Here is a 20657-nt window from a genome sequence, read left to right on the forward strand (position 1 = left end):
TATTATTACATAATACCCCCTCTTTCTGTCATTTCAACTACAAAATAATCTTATCTCCCATTTTATCTCTCATCCAAATCAAGTACTATTTAATCTCCCGTCACATCAATGTGGGCCCATCTTTCTTACATAATATCCCTACTATCTTATCCCCCTTCATAACTAATACTCTCAATCCTTATCCGAATCTAAACGGGCCCTAGGGGTTTAGTGCATGACCCAAGCTGTCCAAAAATATTTTTAATGGTCCAAATTCGTTACAAGCATCCTGCAGGTAATATACGTAGGACAGTTATTGAAATTTGGACTATTAATTATAAAGATAGACGGCTCCAATCGTGCACTATATCTTTGTGCATTACAAGATCCCAGGTCCGACTCACATTGCATTCACCACAGTTAGACATTAGCCTCCAACCAAAAACCAAAATCAAGACAAACAAAAAGAAAAAGCTTAAGAACTTGAAGTAGCAACACAACAAAAAAGCAAGACAAAAACAAAGACAGGCCAATATAGACGTGTGTATAAAACCAATTGAGAGTTTGCGTTCATCTCTTGGGTCAAGTGAGTCAATACCCGAACCACAACCACCCTTTTGCAAGAGTTCAACAGGGCTCATTCTTGACTCAAAACCCAGAAATAATTTAACCTTTTTTGTGTGTGAATTTTCCATCTCAACATCTCCTATGTATATTTGTCTTGGATATTATTCCGACTTACCCAAGAAAAAAAGAAGTTAATCTGCTATACAGCACAACTAAGAGCAGCTTTGATCCTCTGAATTGTGCAACCAACGAGATTGTTTACAGTATCGACAGACTCCATTGTCAGCTTGGCTGTAGGAGAGTAATCGACCAATATCTGGAACCCCACAGTCAGCAGGGAGCCACCAGTACCGCCGCGACTTTCTTGGAGCAAAGTGCCATTGCAGTTGCCAGACACAGCAGAATCGGGAACTATGGCAAATCACAGTGGCAGAATCTCCACCACTCATCACCACCTGCATCGCAGGGATTTCAACTGCTGTGTACACTATGAGGGAGCCTGATGCATCTGTCTGCATTTTTTGCAATACTAGCATTGTATTCTGATTCATATCAGCAGCCTGAAATTTGTGTGAACGTATGGTTATTCAGGTCCAATAGAAAGGAAAAAGTAATTTCAATCCGTAACGAACAGCATAAAGCCCTGATGCCGTCTGCTGGTTTTTCAGAGTGTCCATCAAGAATGATCTTGGATGGTGCAGAATTAGTAGGGGGAACTGACAGATCTTGGGTCGGGTTCTAATTGTGGTTTTCGTAAGGAAAAGAGATGATCTTGCAGCCTACCTGCAGAGGAAGTGGGGGTTTGGCCTATTTGGGAGGTCGAGAAGGGCAGAACATGCGGCCTACCCCGCGTCAGTCCCACCCATCACGCTTGCTAATATGGTCTGCCCGGCACACCATTAAATCCATCGCAAAATAAGAAAACAACAACCAAAACAAAAAACAAAAAAAAAGAGTTCGAGCCCCTGGGACTAACACTGGATGAGACGATTTGTAGTCTCCACCTACTGGCATTATGGATTGCCACACCCCCGGTAATATTGTGCTTGGGGATGTCTAAAAAGCCAAGTTGTGTGGGATAGTTTTTTTTTTTTTGTCTATTTAGCTTCTTGTTTGGGCTAAATATATAACCTTTTTTGCTAGGCCAAAAAGGTTTGCTAGAGCCTTAAAAAGCTAGTGTTTTTTGCAAGCTCAAACAGAATTGGACCTACGATCTCTTCACTTAGTGTTGCATCCAAACTACACACACAAAAGGGTTTCGCACTTATATGTGTTTGTAAGCGAATCATGATCAAGTAGATGACTACTCAAAGAAGGACGAAGAAGAGAAATGCAGTTCGCACAATCTTGGCCCTTAGGGATGTGGACCATTTCTTGCATCGGCCCACCATGAGATAACTCGTCCCACTCGCTCCTCAGCTGCTCGTTTCGCAAGAAATCAAACAGGCGGCATTGAAACAGATGTGGCACTCAAGACAATCCCAGGTGGTTCACCAGGGCTACCCATGCTATTCCGGATCATCAACCTCAATTGTTCCCCTACACTTCCAACTTGAACCAGCTGCCACGTGTGCATAGTACCACAAACCCCAGCACGGAAGTTGCGAGTCATGCATTGCGCCAATTTAACCATGCTGCTCCTACCACACTGAGTAATTCCTGTTGCACGGAGTTTTGTAACAATTTAATCACTTATTTAAGACACATGTACGCGTGTTCCCGAAACATCCTGCCAGCCATCCCAGTGCCCTTTCTGCCATACAATCGTAACAAGAAATTTAGACATTTCAAGATCAGCATTATCTAGCGTGGCTGACTAGGACATGGACAAGAATTTTGGGAACAGACGATTCGTGAGTCCTTTTCGTTGCAAAAGTAAAGGACAATTCCAGAGAAGGTGGACCTGAGTGATCTTCAGTAGAGATGGAAGAGGACATGAGGACCGCCAAGCATTCGCTTTGCCTTTGTAGGGTGGAAAGCCACCTATGTGCCCCAAAGCCAATACCAGAACTGTTAAATGGGCGGTAGAGATCATGGATCACACTCTCATCGAATTCTGAATGTTCAACCCAAGCAACCTGCGAGTTACTTGCTACAATTACCGCCTGTTCTGGATTTTCTTTGTGCTACATAAAAATCTTCACATGCTGTCAAGCATACATCCATTATTTCAGTATGGGTCCAGTTGATGAAGCCTAAAACTAGTTCAATCTGTCTGATCTATTCCACTATACAAGCAAGGCAAGAATCACTTCCGTATGTGCCGAACATCCCCCAGCCTCATTCCTGACGGAAGCACTACTTAATTTTTTGGAATATATGCAACAATCAGTTGATCACAACCATGTGCATACACGGGTGCAAGTCTCCAAGCACGTGTGTATAAAGAGATTCTAAATAAAACGCATACCAAAAATGTCATTTCCACGAAAACAAGCTTATAGTTCATCGAGAATACCCAAGAAAGATCTTGGAAATACAAACCGTGAAGTAAAATATCAAGGGGGTGATGCTACGGCTAGAAAAGACAGGCAAAGGGCTTCAATTTTATTTTTTTTATAAATCAGCTTTTGTTTTGCTTAGTTCTAAAACAGCTTGAATTCAGAAAACTTGACAAGAAGTTCTAAAACAGGTTGAATTCAGAAAACTCGACAACAGCCTTTTTCATGACTTTTTCTAGGAGAAAACAAGATGCAGGTAATTATCTAAAGTCGAGAAAGTGCAACGTAAGACTGTTTTGGGGTAATACACCTTTGTGGGCAAGGACGTGAAAGAGAAAGAGAGTGAGCAGAATACAAGCGTCATAAGAATTCTCTTGTCAGCACAGGACAAACACAAGCCTTCACCTTAATATAAGTCTCACTATTAGAAATGCATTCTATTGAAGGTATTGAAGTAGAGAGTTCAATGACGCTGAAATGTTGATATCCTCATTTAGCTCATCTCTGCATCAGCAGTAGAACACATAAGTAGAAACTACACAGCCCTAGCTTCAAATTTGAAGCCTGTACAAATTTATTCTATATAAACATCTGAAGCAGTAAAATAATCATAGAAGGTTCAGATTCTCAGGAATGGTCCCATTATAAATAATCAAGAGCTACCCCATTGAACATATAGAAGTTTCCCTATAAGTAACACAGACATAACAGGTTCTAAGTAGCACAACTCAAAGGATCGCTTTGAACCCAATGTCAAAAACAGTATCTTGATGCATTCCTTTTTAAGGTCAAATGGGAAATTTATGCATCATGGATTTTTGTGGAAAGGATAAGAAGACAAGGAAAAGTGAAGAAGCTAAGTTTATTGCTTTTGTTTCTGTGTCATCTTCCTTTCCCTTGGTAAATGCTGTTGTAGATTTAATCTTGATTATTGGAGTGGGTCCCCATCGGTGATACAGGGAAGGTACTATTCAAGATCACACCAAGCAGCTTTTGTGGACTTTCCGATTCCCACGTTTGATTTGGAAAAATCCATGGAGATTTCTGATTGATTTGCTCTTGGACTTTTGTGATTTGAGAGTGCTATAAATACATGTGGGAAGTAAGAGAGAAAATAGAGCAATAGAAAGAGGAGAGAGTGAATCAGGGAGCCCCTGCGGGGGACTCCCCCACCACCAGTGGATGCGAGAAATAGAGTTACAAGGTGTGAGTCTGAGGCTGCGTTCTTTTGAATTGATCTTAAAATTAGTTGGTTTTGTCATTATTTGAATTTTTTTCACATTTGTTAGTTTTGCGCCAAACTAATGTGAATTATTGATTCGTCTCCACGAGAGGAATCGGAAAAGTTAAAAAAAATTACTTTTGCCCGAGAATTTTGAGAAATAACCAAGAAATAAGTGGTTATTTCCCAAAATACTTGGGTAAAAGTTAAAAAAAATTTACTTTTCCGATTCCTCTCATCGAGACAAATCAATAATCCACAAAAATTTGGCACAAAACTAACAAATGCGAAAAAAAAATCAAATAATGACAAACCAACTTATTTTAAGATAAATTTAAAGGAACGCAGCCTGAGAGGTGTAATTTTGTAAGTGCATTTGTGTTAGAAATCAACAAAAGTTGAGTTTGTTTAGTGCATGAATTTGTGCCACTTCCGTTTTCCAACAAATGACTGTGTCAAAAGTGTCTTTATTTGCTTCTTAACTCAGTTTATGTTAAGAATGACATAAGACATGTGGAGTGTAGATGCTAGTTAAGCCTTCTACCTTCACATTCGTTTCTCTCTTCCTCCGTTCTTCTTTCTTGTCTACAAAGCCTAACTTTGTATTATACCGTTCAACTGCCTCCACAAATCCATTTTTTATAAACACCCATGGGTTGCATAATAAGCTTTGGTACTGATTACCTTGGAAGAACCATTTGGCAAGTCTTGTACAATGCAACCAGAAGGAAGCCTCCTGCAATTCACAAATGGGTGTGCATCTAATTCAAGGATGCCTTCAACGGACACATCAACAATGACCCACACCCCCTCTGTGGGCTGCTTGCAGAGACAGAGAAACTTTATAGGTCGAATGGGGACCAATGGTGAGAGAGCTTGGAACTCCGCAAACACTTACAGAGTGATAGTTTAAGTCGAGGCTTTGAAGCTAAGGAGAAACCAGAAAAGAATAGTACTATTTGAAACCAAAGAAGTACAGTACCAGTTGCAGAGCACAATCTCTGGAACCAGCCATTCCACTGAAAATCACATCTACAGATGCTCTACCAACCATGCACGGAAACATTTCTGTCCAGTGATTCTACAATAAAGGAAAGGAGTATCTCAATTCTGAATTCAATGTGAATAGAAGCTTATCCACTAAGATGGAAAATTGATTCAAGTGCCATTTATAAGCACCATTATATAGAAAATATGGCAACCAGATCGACAAATGGTAATTCTAAGACAGCTAATTTACAACAAAAAAAAAAAATTCAACTCTCACCACATCATACAGGTAAAGTAAGACAATGATTACAACGTTTAGTAAATTAATAACAAAAAATTATCAAGAACCATTGTATAATGATTGAATAGCGTACCACATCCATCAATGTCTCCACAAGAGCCGAGCTATTAATGACCACTGAAGTACTGAACCAGTCAGCACAAGGAGGACATATCCTCATGTACTCCTCTTGCTTTAATACTTCCCTTCCTCCATCAGCTTTGCACCCATAACGGATTATCATTGCGGGCCAACTCAATTTACTCATCCATTGCATGCAATCCAAGCTCTAGAAACACCGGTTTATCCAAATGTATATCAACTCCGCCCATGCCAACTGTTGTTGATGTTGTTGGAGCCTTGGAGGCATGGATACCATAGGCAACGCATAATCAACTCCCATGGAAATGTGGTGTCAACTGAACTTAAATCGCTGAAGCCATGTCGTCCTACCACAAGTTCCAAGCTAGAGTTTGACACTGGAGAGGGGATGGAAGCGGCTAAAGATGATATTGGCCTCCCTAAGAATTTGTGCACCACAGCGTTGACCCGAGTTAGTTCATCCTTTAATCGAGCATTCTTGACCCTCAAATGGTGTTCTTCAATAGAAACGTCACCCAGAATTGCTGGACCACCACAATTGTTACAAATTGGATTTCCTAATAGCCTCCATTCTAATATTCTCAATTACAAGTTGCTCCATTTGTTGTTTAAGGATACTGTTTTCATAGCGCTCCACTTGGGTCTGATCCAATCACAATTTCAGTTCCAGTTAAAAAAGAAAAATCAATGTTTACATAGAAAATAAAGCAAATCGAGAACGAAAAGAAAACGTCAATAAATTACCTTCAACTGGGTTCGCCAATTCTGAAACCAAAACTTAACTAGCTTGCTATCCAAGGATAGCTTCTTACCAAGTCCAAACCTTTGGTTCTCACCTCTAACATCCATATTCAGTTTCTGCATATCAATCCAGAAAATAACAACCAAAAACTAGCTAAATGAAACAAGAAATAATATGTCTCTTACCCAGAATTCAATGTCATTGAATTTGTAGCTGCTGTCAAAACGGGGTGGTGAGTATCCGAACTCTATTGAATATGAAACAAGGCTTAGTTTGGTTCAGTTTGATAATTGAAATAAACTACCAAAAAGCATCTTGAATACACAAGCAGAATGTAGGTACAACCTTAATGCTGCATCGCAATCAAAGTGAATCTAGTCTATACACTTAACCTTGTGCTGAGGGCCAGTGACATGGGGGCTGCGCCATTGCAGCAGTGGACATGGTGCCCTCACTACCATTGCCACCGGCCCACCAGTACTGCCAATGACACCCCCAAGAATCATAAGTAGTGGGAAAATTAAACCCTTCCTCTTCTCTCTCTAAAGTGATCACAAACACTCACAAATATGTATCCTTATATTTTGTTTATCGTTGTCCGCTATGACATCACCGGCACTTCAAATACATTAGAAAAGATTGTCATAACAGCCCTCGATAATTCACAAATCAGTAACCAGAACCCACAAATTTTAATAACCAAACATGGTTTAGTGCAGTACAGTATAACCAAGACCCTTATTGCTGCTAAACCCCACATCTCTCTCTCTCTCTCTCTCTCTCTCTCTCTCTCTCTCTCTCGATCTCGATCTCTTAAGAACGTTGTAAAAAACACTAAATTTTCTCTTATAGAGGAGAAAAAGGTAAGGAAAAGAAAACCATTGAAAAAAGGTGGATGCGAAACTCCTGCATATGATATCATGATATCACACATGCAACATATGTAGAGTCGTAGAGACAGGTTGTGAACATAAGTGGAAGGTACGGACAAAAGATAAACCTTTTAAAATTGACAGTAACAACTAACAAGGTAAAAAGCCCTGAGGTTAGTCCGGTTGGTTGGTGTGTTTGCTTCCCACACAATTGACCAGAGTTTGATTTTATGCTCGCAAGGAAGTAAATTTGAATCCCCTTGTCCCAGCATGAATTGCTTGTCTTTGACCGGACCAAGGAGGAGATTAGGTCAAGATGCACGTAACTAGCCAGGACACCCCTAACCCTCAGGGAAAAAAAAAACTAGCAAGGCAAAAAACAGGGGGTGGGGCAGAGGATATATAAGCAAATTCCCTGTTCTTTTAAAGGAGACTACACAATATAATTTGTAAGCACTGAAAAGGTTGGTGCTTTGCAGGTTTTAGAGATGACTTACAATTTTGACTCCAATGGCGCAGGCTAGTCAATGGGGTCTCTATGTAGATTATCCGAATAACCCTTTTCGAGTCCCGGTCAGTTGAAGTAATCGAAGCCCTGAAAACAAAGAAGTCGGTTTTTTGACCAACTTTGATTTATCTATTGCTAGTTTAACTACTGCATGTAGTTTATTAGAATAACTGGATTTGGAGTATGGTACAGTAGCTCCTGGATGAGGAACAACTCCATTTTCCTTATAAAATGGCATGGATGTGATGAATACTATATGGGCTTTACCAAGTGAAATTTGTACATAAATCTATGATTGAAATATATAAAGTTTGTGTTGTATCCGAACCAACACTAACTGGAATAAATCTCTGACCGAAATTTTTCCTTGCGTTCGACTACTATAGTCATATATTAACGATTTTTGGACAAAAAGAAAAAGAGAAATACCTCGATGTTTAACAAGGCAATATATATGACTTCGTGGAGCTTAATTGGGAATAGTAATTGCAAGATCTTATCCCTGTGTAATAGGGATTTTACTTCAAAATTGACCTTTGAAGATCTTATGTGTAACAAAATTGTGTAGGATATTTTAACTGTTGCGGCCTACTGTAGATATTTGTCCCTGAAGAAACATTGTACAGGTTTGTTTTTATAGTTTTTGTTGTTTGTTGACTAATCCTTCTCTTGTGCTATTGGCAGGTCCTGGGGAAACATCGCAGCAGCAGGACCAGTAGTAGTATTATGATGTTGGTTTAGTTTAGAGGTTCATGTCATGAAAATGTTTTTCGGTGAGGTGGATCACGAAAACTTGTTTCCTTTTTACGCATGTGGTTGTTGCTTCTAACCTGTGCATATTATGGGGTACTTGTCGTGATTATCCTACTGTAATATCAGCGCAGCAGTACAGTAGTTTGAATTGGCTGTGCATGTGTAGATACTCGAGTTGGTGACTCTAGCCAACGTTATCTCAATGTTTGCAGCTCTCTCCTCGTTTCTTCTAAGTTTGGCCAATTTTGATGCAGTTCAGAATTCGAATATACAAAACAAAACCTCCCTTTGGGGTTGAGAGTTGAGACTACAGTGCTAACCAGTTAAAAGTGTATTTATATATATTAGCTGGTTGGTACTCCACAAAGAGATAGTACAAGATAGCTTTCTTTAATGAAGAATTAGCCACTTCTTTGATTTGGATTCTATGGCCTTATTTTGTAACCATTTCATTTTCATTTTTTTTGTTTTTAGAATTTTCAAAATTTAGAAATGAAAGTTTGTTTGTCGGGCTATTTCATATACAAAATGCGTAGTGAGTTCCAAAATTTTCGAAAATCATGAAAGTAGCATTTTGTGTTTGGGAAATGAAATTCTAGTTGGAATGAGTATTTGGGTCGTCATTCTATAGCTTTCTTTCGTTATTATATAGCGTTACCCAGCATGACCCAGCCCGGTTTATTGGTTAGGAGTATTATATAGGGTTACCTGACATGATGTGCATCCTAAGTTATTTTTTTAATCATCAAAAAAGGGTTGGAGGGGCCACCGGCGGAGTAACCTCCTTGGACGTGACCATAGGGTCTTCTTATTTGCCAGTGGAATGTTCAGTTCAAGCCGTAGCAATTCCCCTTGGGCGTCACTACGGTACCAGATAGGTACTAGATGGTGGTAGTCCATTTATGCCCCGTGTTGTCACTTGAACCTGAGTCTTCTGTGGGGGAATAGACTGGCATACCATATAGGCTACCACCATCGGTGGTATGTGCATCCTTCGTTATGATCCCAGAAATGCCTAGGTTAATTAATGTTTTCCATAGACCCACTTATAGACCTAAACCACATGAGAGGTAGATGACTGCGTTGTTACGCTTGTCGGAGTTGTCATTAACAAAATCATGAAAGTATTTACCCAAAAAAAATCATGAAAGTAGCATTTTGGATGAGTTTTTTTAATTTTACAATTATTGAACGGCTCACATCATCTGTGCGGAACCCAGAGCAGGTCCTGAGTGCCATTGGTATGCAGTGTCTGTTTCCCGTCGGTTTCTTTTCATAAAAGAATTTATGTGATGTCCATAAAAAAACTGCTCCACTTTTTCTTTTTTTTTCAAAAAAAAACACCATTGCTGTTTGAGTGCCACTGACACCTGTCCAAAATGAAACTATATGCACTGTGGATGAACACTCTCTTTCTCTCTCGTTTTCCGTCTTCAAGTTAACCAACCAGTCAATTTTTTGTTCACCCTCTTCATTTATTTAAGTGTCGTAGGCATATAAACTGCTAAAATCACTTATTTTTTTGACACAAATCTACATATTGTGTCCATGACACCAACCAAATAAAACCCAGTAGCTTGCTAGCATGTGTTTGAATTTTTCAAGTATTCGGTGTGAAAATTGACATTGAAAACGACGATTGTTGAATTTTGTCCCACATCAGTTGATTATCTTCTCCAAAATTAGTATACGAGTCTAAGCGGCCTCTCCACTAATTTTCATAGATTCAGTAAGACACCTGAAACCACCAGAGGATGTAACATTAGTCCTAACTGCAAATGGTAAGGAACCAACAGGTCAACTACAAGAAGGAGCGATTGGTATCGCTCCAAAGCAGTGTAGTCTTTTCAGAGATGGAAAAGTGAGTTGATCAAGGATACAAGATTCTCAAGGTTGAGCTCTACATTTAAATCTTTATAGTTATCGTCCTTGAGTTGCTTTCATTTTTTCGCTTTTGCATATATTAACTTTTCTTGTTGGCCAATGCTGTCCAAGGCTTCGGCCGACTAATCGCATGGGCATACCAGGTAAGGTAACTACTGGTACTATGCCCTGGGGGAGCAACTTCAAGGGACAGTGAGATATAACATGTTCGAATTGTTTTCAAATCGTTTTATTTTTCTTCTTTAAGAATGCATAAATTTTAAGTGGCACCGAGGGATGCAAACTAGTACACAAAATGTCTGTTCTTGCTGGACACTAGATATAACACCACCCCATGGATGTGGCAGATTTATGCCACCACATCTATACACAAGTTTCACATCTTCGCTCTGATTAAAATTTAGTGGTTCTTCCCTTTACAGTAGCGAAAGATAATTCACAGGCCCAATAAGATCTGAACCTCAAACTTCGAAACCTACTTCCATATTGCGGGTACCTGAATAACCACCAGCACATGGCAAGCCTCGTAGGTGCCACAACATCCTCTACTAAGGTAAGAGAAACTATAAGTGTCAAGCCATTTTGGTGTCACAATAGAAGAAGTCAAGAAACTGTTCGAGTTATGAGCCTAGCCTAGGGAAAGGCACATTAAACCACCAAGTTTGGTCATCTAGCTAAGACATGTCCACTGGACAAGCAGAGCATACAATTGAGAGAGTAGCAAAGGTGCAGAACACATAGTACTTCATGAGCAAATTGGAAACAAGTCGAGAAGTATGATACTTTTGTATGCAACTATTACACGGATATATACCTGCAATCTGACGCCAGCATGCTTCCTCAAGATCTCATCAGCATTCTCTATCTTTCCCATATGTAGAGAGACATTTGGTGAAGCCCAAACCGTCATATAGATTGTATTCCTGGAAGCGTGATTAAGGTCTAATCTCATTAAGGCACCAACATGTACAGCTTGTCCTTGCTGCAAAAACCAATTTGTTTACTTAGGTCCAGTGTGAGTTCTAATTAAACAACTCGAAGGCCAACAAAAGTATCAAGAATCAAAGCTGAGCCACTTACATTAAGCAGCATTCACAATAGTGTAATAGTGAAGGACAGAATAATGGAAAGCACGTGCACAAGCACAGAAGAGATACTATAAAACCTCCTCAACTGTCTATATGTGATTAAAGCAAAAAGTACCACATGGAAAACCAGTTGAAACATTTGAGATAGTAGCAAAAACAAATAGTCTCCAAGACTATTTTCATGAAGTTTATAGCTAAGCTCGGGCACACACCACCTTCAAAATAAGTTGAAACATTATTTTGTTAGATCTTGTCCCCCATCGGTTAATCATCACCTCCAAGACAAGTATTAGTATGGGTGGCCTCTCCACTTATCGCCAAGTGGTTTCAAGTCGTGTCCTAACTCCTAAGTGCACCATGCTTCATTGTTATGCCCATGTTCTGGATCCGTTGTTAACATTTCTACATGCAATTACGGGCTTGCAATTGCGAGGGAGTAAAAAAAACATGCTAACAATGTCCAATTCAAAACCAGTTGGCAATGATTGGAGAGATCACTCAGGCTCATATGCCATTCCTTGACATCTACAACGAGACAACAAAGAACTTTCATTATTGATCAAAAGCTATAATCAGCTACCTTCAATTGAAAATGGAGAAAAGAGGGAAAAACAGAGAAAAATTTCAGGTGATCGAAAACCACACAACTTGCCTTGATTCTGTAAGTTCGAGGTCTTAGCTCCTTTCGTAGTTCAACCATTTTCTGCTCTTCCCTATTTGATCTCGTGGACATCATATACAGATGAAGAATCCCAGGGGTGTCATACATCTTTGCCTTGGCCGGCAGTATTCCCCCAATTCTCAATATCCCAAGCATCCCAGGGACCGGAGCTTCCGTAAGTTTGTGACCTTCACCCCTTGTTTCTTAGCAAGTGCGTTAATCAATGTGGACTTACCTGCAGCATTCTGAGCCCCAATAACCCAAACATTGCCTTGTGGGCCCGTCAACTCCTTTATGAAGGCCAACACATTCCTCACACCTGTATCCTTTCGCGCACTAACCAAATACACTCCATTCAACTTAAGTGCTCCTCCAGCGTTTGCACGGTGCCTAACCCATCTGTCTAACCGAGCAGGGGAAATTTGAGATGGCAGAAGGTCAACCTTTGTTGCCACGAGAACAAGCTTTGGCATCTTCTTACTAAACTTTGCAGCTCGTCCAGGAAATGACCCATCAAAATCAACACAATCAACAACCATAACCACCACAGTTGCATCGACATTGCCTCCAGGTTTCATCATCTGGGTAGTGATCAACCGATCGAAATCAAAATCAGGTATCAAGTTCTCAGCTGTCTGATTCTTCACTTGCCCATAGTTCCTCAGTGAATGACACTGAGCACAAACGGTGACTTCTTTCTCCCTCTGAGCTTCCCTAGCCAGCTTCTTCCTCTCTACTTTTGACACCCTCTTTTTCTTTCCCTCAGTAATAGACTCTTCAGTTACATTCCCATAACCCACAGAAGCCGGCGTAAATCCATCCAACTCATCACTATCATCATCTTCGTCTTCAAATGCAGATTCCCATTCTTCCATATCCCAATCAATATTCAATACCCTTCTCATTTTTCAAATTCCATCTACCTCCACACTTTCGGTGTAATTACCATCAATTTCATCCAAAATGCCCTCTTCTTCTACCTCTTCGTTAAAATCTTCAAAAGCATCTCCTCATCGTCTTCCTCTTCATCAGACTCTTCAAAACCTACCTCCTCGTCTTCTAACAACTGTTTCACTTCACCCTTTTTTCTCTTGAAAGTACCCAGGACGATTTGGGTCTTTATCTTGCATAAAAACTCCACAACCAGGGCAAATAGACCCGTACTTCTCATCCTCGTCTCTCCCATAACTCAAAATTAGTTTCTCTATCACTTTTTCTTTGGTTTTTCTGGGATTCTTATGTGTGGCTTGGATTGTTGATTCTCTACCCTCCACTGATAGACACACAAATGAAGCTTTCTTGTTGTAATTCCTATTATTTTTCTCACCAAGGACTGTGGGAGAACATACAAATGGGCTTCGAATAAAATAGTTGGAAATTGCCAGAAAATGAAGGAAAGCCCAGATGAAAATTTAACTGACCTGTAAATAGAGGAAGTGGAGGCGATGTCTTTCCTCGAAAGATGCCATTGAAAGATAATTTCGGGGTGGGATTTAGTGGTTGCCGAAAGAAGAATTGCTGAGGATAACAACGCTGCCATGCCTCTGTGCTTCCGAAAGCGACTGTGGAACCGGGATATAAACGCACTGAACGAGCCGAGTGGCAACCCTATTAAAACGAACCAAATGAACCCAATATACAGTGATTGGGTGCCTCATTTTTTAAAGATAAGTTCGTTCCCCTTGCTCTTTCAAGCCGGTGCTTCAACGTAATATACATTAGAAGGAAAAAAGTAATCCGACAGTTAAATTATTGGATCAAGAGTTAATTATTGTTGTATACTTTTTATGCACAGTTTTAAATAGTCATTTAAAAGGGACTCACCACCTACATTTTTCAAGCTAGTTGCAATTTAAAAATAACTCTCGAAAATAAAAATTGAAAAAGTTAAACCAAACACGGTGAATGTTAACCCCACACACACACAAAATTTGAAAATAGAAAGACTTCCATGTTCGAGAGTTTAACTTATGATCACATTAGTCCATCTCGAGCCAACTTCAATTAAGTCGAACAAGTTGAGTGGTAACTTGCTAATTATTGCATTTTACTTCATGTATTAAATTGTTCTTTAACTTGATCCGCTTAGACAATTCAAACAATTGGTTTATATTGTAAGTCACTTTTCTCAATAAATATGCTAGCTTTTTATTATTTTTAGAGAAAAAGTTGTTTATTATTCTAGCAATTTTGTTTATTACAACTTTTTTTTTTATTGAAATGTGCTAAAAAATGCGTCCCCATTAGTCGTGTTTTCTGATGCCACTAGATGAAAATAGCTAAAGTGACTTATATTGATGAATTCACTCGGTTTAATGATAGAACATATAGCATTAAAAAGATTTCAATGCTCAACTTTTATTTATCCTAAAGTAATAAATTTCTCTCTTTGTCAAAAACGAAAAACCGTTCTTTCGAGTAGTAAAGGAAGTCATTTTTGTTCAATTTAAGTTATAATTCATAACATATTAGATTATCCTTTATTTATCATCAGAAAGGGCAAAGTTTAAGATATAAGTTGCTTTTGGCTGATTTCATCACCGCAAATGATTGTCGATTAGGAATGTTAGTAAAACGTACATGGAAACTACGTGTGGGGTGTATTCGTTATTAAAGTAAACCTTAGGGGTCTCAATGAAAATAAATAAATATCTGGATCCCGAGATAAAATAAAATCCTCTCCGTCTAGAAGTTCGGGCGCCGCTATTCGCAACCCTTTATTTTCTCCCGTAACCTACTACATTTCGGTAAATGGTTGTTGAAAATCATAAATAACATTTCAGTAAATTGCTGTTGAAAACAAGGTTATATTTTGGTAACTACATGTCGAAAATATGTTCAACTTTCGGTGAACAACTGCCGAACATGCATTTTCGGTAAACATCTGTTGAAAAAAATATTATATTTCGATAATTGGATGCTGAAAATATAGCTCAATTTAGGTAACTAACTGTCGAGTATAATTAGAAATTTTTAACGGGCTATAAGAGTAAATAGATGGCTGCGAATAGCAGCGCCCAGAAGTTTTTCAGTGCCGGGTGGACACCGGCCACATGTGCCGATCACCATCTCGATCGTCCAAATGTGTTTTACACGGTTCAAATTTGTTTGGGTAATTTTTTAAACATAAAATTATCAAAACACCTTTTTAAGTCCAAACAAATCTTGGCCGTTCAAATCACGGTTGAACCGCCAAAATGCGTGCTCGGCACCGCATGGCAGGTGCCCGCTCTCCCGTCGCACCTCCAAGTTCAGATCAATGACGACTCCGACGGTGGTCTCTCTCTCTCTCTCTCAGATCTTCCTTGTTCATCTAGTCTCCCTCTCAAATTAATTTATTAGTAGTTTCCGCTTGAGAAATCATCGAATTTGATTGGAGTACTTATTAGTATTATTTTTGGGTAATTAGGGTTTCAAATCCACAAATCATTCCGATGCAAACACCGACAAGCGTATCAACGCAGTCCACCACTACAATAAGCGAGAGGAGGAGGGATGGTCCCATCATTCATCCAGAAAGACCTGGCAAACCTGTCTGCGGTATTTACCAGTATGACGGGACTTGTGATTTTGGAGCTGCTTGTCCATTCGATCATCCCAAAGATCTACAACCAACGGTAAACACTATGGATTTTATTATGTTTTTTGTTTTGTTTTGTATATGCCCTTTTCCATCTCCTCTAGGGTTTGGTGATGGAACAACAGGGACCGAAGAAGCGGAAACGAGGGGAGAAGAAGCCGCGCTTGACCCTTCGTGGATTTACCTTTGAGGAGCAAGAGGCTCACTTTAAGAGGGCCAACGAGACCGAAGTATGTATTCTCTCTACTCTGACATCTGCTGCATATATCTAGTCTTGTATAATAACACAAGAGCTTGGAAAAGTTTTATTTTTAAAGTCCTTCAAGCTATATGAGAGGCTGTTAAAGAGATGCTGAAGGACAGATGTTGAAAAGCAACTCTTCTATATAAAGAAGACGATGATTCCTTAACAGCCTAGAAGAAGGTGGTTTGAGGGAAATCTTAAAAGCCTTGTTCCATAAGGCATACAACTACAATCTAGGGTCTGACTGCGTTTACAGGAGCACACAAAGTTAATCAAGGAATCTGACTGCGTTTAGTCCAGTTTTTTCTTGAACTAATAAAAATAATAAAATTAGTCAGATTATGTCTTTTAATTGGCATGACTCCTACAGTATGTCAGTTAATTGATGGTGTGTGGGAGTGGCTAGAACCTCAGTCTATTTGAAGTCAAAAGAATAACAGAACTTGGGTTTTGTTTTCCAGTGGCTAAATTGCAATTGAGTAAGCTTTGCTCTAGCGAGGTTTCAATTTATGCTCTCCATGCTTGGTTCTGCTTCATGTTGCATGTAGTAGTTCAAAGGAGGGTTCTTTATATTGACTTGAGCTATTTTTGCAATAGAAGTCTATACTAGCAAACTGATTCGATACTTGTGGTAATTTGGTGTCTAGTCTTGCTGGCTGGGGGTTTTTGGTTGGAAAATCAACTTTAGAAAACCCTAAGAAGCACAAACATGTCTACTCCTGTTTGTGGCGGACGTGTCGGGCAACTCTAAACCATTGCAAAATGGCCTTGGAGGTGTCCCCGCAATTGGATTATGTATTCAAACACGTGCTATATTTTTCTTGATAAAATGCAGAAATTGTTTTTGGTGTTTGTTATTTTGCACTCGACAGAGTGGAAGACACAATGGAATTTCTTAAGTTGCACAACTATATTATGTATAATATATAAAGCACACGTACACCGGAAATACTCCCGTACCTGTACTGCGTTCCGGTATCCGGGCTCCACACGTATATTCATTTGCCTCCTCTGCCCTTCCCTTCCCTCCCCTCTCATCCATAAACGTGTCTGTCTGCTGGTGTGTACTGACATATTTTGAATTGAAAATTTTGCATTTACTACTTCATACGCGTACAGGGGTTTCATGTTGGGTATGTTCCGCTGGGCAGTCGACGTGGTGGCATTATTTACCCAGTCCCGCTTAGTCAATGTAGCAGTATACCAAAGAACTTAGCAAAGTTGGCTATCAAAGGTTACAATGAAGAACACGTAAGTGCATTCTTTTGGTAATCATTTCATTTTCACTCAATGTTGATGCAGTTCAGATTTTGAATAGAACACACACCCCTTTGGGGTTGAGACTACAGTGTGAACTAGTTAAAGTGATTTATATTAGCTGGTTGGTACTCCACAAACTAATACAAGATAGCTTCTTGCCCCCTTTTACTTCTTTAACCTCTTTACTTGTATTGCGGTTTAACTTTTTCTGTCAATTGTTAGGCCACAACATACAAGTTTGTCAAGCTCATTCGAGTAAATATGAAGTCCGTTGGTGGTATTCTGTATTATGTAACCTTTCAGGCCAAGGACATGAAGCCTGGTTCTCGACCCCAAAACTTCCAGACTCGGGTGTTCAAATCTATAAGAGAGACCGAGGTTCATTTATGCAGGCTTGAACAAAAGAAATCCATGCTACCCGAAGGTACCTTTGTTTTTTTGTTTTTTTTGTTTTTTGTGGTTATGTATCAACGGTTCGATTGCTGATGGTTTTATGCACTTTAAGTTTCCTTTCTTCTTTTTTGCTGCTTTTGAATACAAACCATTGGTTTGTCCCCCTTTCTGTATTAGTAGTTGTTTATTGCTGTCTTCTTGTTAAAAAGCATGCGTGATGCACTGTTAAACAATACGTGAGGATGGATGACTCACCTGGGAAACTTCCCGGTAGGGCAACCATGTTCGTAAAACTTTGTCGGTTTTTTGACCAACTTTGGTTTATCTATTGCTAGTTTAACTACTGCATGTAGTTTATTAGAATAATTGGATTTGGAGTATGGTAAAGTAGCTCCTGGATGAGGAACAACTCCATTTTCCTTATAAAATGGTATGGATGCGATGAATACTATATGGGCTTTACCCAAGTGAAATTTGTACATAAATCTATATTTGAAATAAATAAAGTTTGTGTTGTATCCGAACCAACACTAACTGGAATACATCTGTGACCGAACTTTTTCCTTGCATTCGACTACTATAGTCATAAAATAAGTACATTTACATGAACACCTAGACTCATGTAACATATTTTAACAATTTTTGGACAAAAAGAAAAAGAGAAATACCTCGATGTTTAACAAGGCAATATATATAACTTCATGGAGCTTAAATGGGAATAGTAATTGCAAGATCTTATCCCCGTGTTATAGGGATTTTACTTCAAAATTAACCTTTGAAGATTTTATGTGTAACAAAATTGTGTAGGATATTTTAACTGTTGCGGCCTACTGTAGATATTTGTCCCTGAAGAAACATTGTACAGGTTTGTTTTTATAGTTTTTGTTGTTTGTTGACTAATCCTTCTCTTGTGCTATTGGCAGGTCCTGGGGAAACATTGCAGCAGCAGGACTAGTAGTAGTATTATGATGTTGGTTTAGTTTAGAGGTTCATGTCATGAAAATGTTTTTTCGGTGAGGTGGATCACGAAAACTTGTTTCCTTTTTACGCATGTGGTTGTTGCTTCTAACCTGCGCATATTATGGGGTACTTGTCGTGATTATCCTACTGTTATATCAGTGCAGCAGTACAGTAGTTTGAATGGGCTTTGCATGTGTAGATTCTTGAGTTGGTGACTCTAGCCAACGTATCGCAATGTTTGCAGCTCTCTCTTCTTTTCTTCTAAGTTTGGCCAATTTTGATGCAGTTCAGAATTCGAATATACAAAACAAAACCTCCCTTTGGGGTTGAGAGTTGAGACTACAGTGCTAACCAGTTAAAAGTGTATTTATATATATTAGCTGGTTGGTACTCCACAAAGAGATACAAGATGGCTTTCTTTAGTGAAGAATTAGCCACTTCTTTGTTTTGGATTCTATGGCCTTATTTTGTAACCATTTCATTTTCATTTTTTTGTTTTTAGAATTTTCAAAATTTAGAAATGAAAGTTTGTTTGTCGGGCTATTTCATTTACAAAATGCATAGTGAGTTCCAAAATTTACAAAAATCGTGAAAGTAGCATTTTGTGTTTGGGAAATGAAATTCTAGTTGGAATGAGTATTTGGGTCGTCATTCTATAGCTTTCTTTCGTTATTATATAGCGTTACCCGACATGACCCAGCCCGGTTTATTGGTTAGGAGTATTATAGAGGTATTGGTTAGGAGTATTATAGAGGTTAACTGAACCATTAATTGGGGTGATTTTGAATTTGGATCAGATGGTTTAGAAGAAACGGAGGTAGTTGGAGCCGAGGTATAGCATTACCCGACGCGATGTGCATCTTTAGTTTTTTTTTAATCATCAAAAGAGGGTTGGAGTGGGCTGTCAGCGGAGCAACCTCCTTGGACTTGACCAGAGCGGTCCCGAGTGCCGTCGGTATGCAGTGTCTGTTTCCCCTGTTGGTTTCTATTCATAAAAGAAATTGGGTGATATGTCCATAAAAAAAACTGGTCCACTTTTTTTTTGTCAAAAAAAAAACACCATTGCTGTTTGAGTGCGCACTGACACCTGTCCAAAATGACTATATGCACTGTGAATGAACACTCTCTTTCTCTCTCGTTTTCCGTCTTCAAGTTAACCAACCAGTCAATTTTTTGTTCACTCTCTCTTCATTTCTTTAAGTGTCGTTGGCATATAAACTGCTAAAATCCCTTATTTTTTTGACACAAATCTACATATTGTGTCCATGACACCAACCAAATAAAACCCGGTAGCTTGCTAGCGTGTGTTTGAATTTTTCAAGTATTCGGTGTGAAAATTGACATTGAAAACGACGATTGTTGGATTTTGTTCCACATCACTAATTATCTTCTCCAAAATTAGTATATGAGTCTGGGCGGCCTTTTCACTCGTTCCTAATTGATTTGAGTTGGATGCTTTAAAAATGATTCCCAGTAATTTTCATAGATTCAGTAAGAATTGAAAATCTGGGGTCAAACGTCGCCGTGCTCGACCGCAAGCCGGTTTGTTCTTACATTTGTTGCGGCCAGGTGGAGGGTTGCTGCTGTTGGTTGCGTGCTGGGTGAGGCGAGGGAGAAGATGGCCTTTTTGGTTGTGAAAATGGAGAGGGGGGAGAAGATAGTTAAGGCTTGAAATCCAAACGGGGAGAGAGAGAGAGGGAGAGCGCATCCATGGAGAAAAGAAAATCAACTCTAGAAAAACCTAAGAAGCACAAACACGTCTACTCCTGTTTGTGGCGGACGTGTCCGGCAACTCTAAACCATTACAAAATGGCCTTGGAGGTGTCTCCCCAATTGGATCAAGTATTCAAAGGTGTGCTATATTGTTCTTGATAAAATGCAGAAATTGTGTTTGGCGTTTGTTATTTTGCACTTGATAGAGTGGAAGACACAATGGAATTTCTTGTGTTGCGCAACTATATTATGTGTAATATCTAAATTAAGCGTACACCAGAAATAGTCCTGTACCCGTACTGTGTACCGGTATCCGTGCTCCATATGTATATACATTATATATAAGTTGTATCTATATGTCCCGTCCATAGTACGGGATACTGCTGAATATATGTATGTGGTCATGTGTTGTTTATAC

The 20657-nt window shown here is 39.3% G+C and overlaps 1 protein-coding gene and 2 pseudogenes across 8 annotated transcripts; 1 reads left to right on the forward strand and 2 right to left on the reverse strand.

Moving 5' to 3' along the window:
* Nucleotides 1–438: 438 nt before the first annotated feature.
* Nucleotides 439–9432, reverse strand: LOC131328289 (homeobox-leucine zipper protein ANTHOCYANINLESS 2-like; annotated as a pseudogene).
* Nucleotides 9433–11184: 1752 nt separating this feature from the next.
* On the reverse strand, nucleotides 11185–13703 carry LOC131331093 (GTP-binding protein BRASSINAZOLE INSENSITIVE PALE GREEN 2, chloroplastic-like; annotated as a pseudogene).
* A 1403-nt stretch (nucleotides 13704–15106) lies between these two features.
* Nucleotides 15107–18707, forward strand: LOC131331094 (uncharacterized). Of its 8 annotated transcripts, none has more exons than XM_058364924.1 (6): nucleotides 15107–15366; nucleotides 15499–15706; nucleotides 15795–15899; nucleotides 17033–17164; nucleotides 17396–17597; nucleotides 18490–18707. In XM_058364924.1, exons 2-6 carry the CDS (start codon nucleotides 15524–15526, stop codon nucleotides 18519–18521), a joined length of 654 nt encoding a protein of 217 aa, XP_058220907.1. In that variant the 5' UTR covers nucleotides 15107–15366; nucleotides 15499–15523; the 3' UTR covers nucleotides 18522–18707. The 8 variants fall into 8 exon arrangements, with proteins under 8 accessions (XP_058220907.1, XP_058220909.1, XP_058220906.1 ...); XM_058364926.1 differs by having other exon boundaries at nucleotides 15130–15363; XM_058364923.1 differs by having other exon boundaries at nucleotides 15236–15363; nucleotides 15774–15899.
* Nucleotides 18708–20657: the final 1950 nt, after the last annotated feature.

This window comes from Rhododendron vialii, chromosome 6a (assembly GCF_030253575.1).
Source record: "Rhododendron vialii isolate Sample 1 chromosome 6a, ASM3025357v1".
Classification (NCBI taxonomy): domain Eukaryota; kingdom Viridiplantae; phylum Streptophyta; class Magnoliopsida; order Ericales; family Ericaceae; genus Rhododendron; species Rhododendron vialii.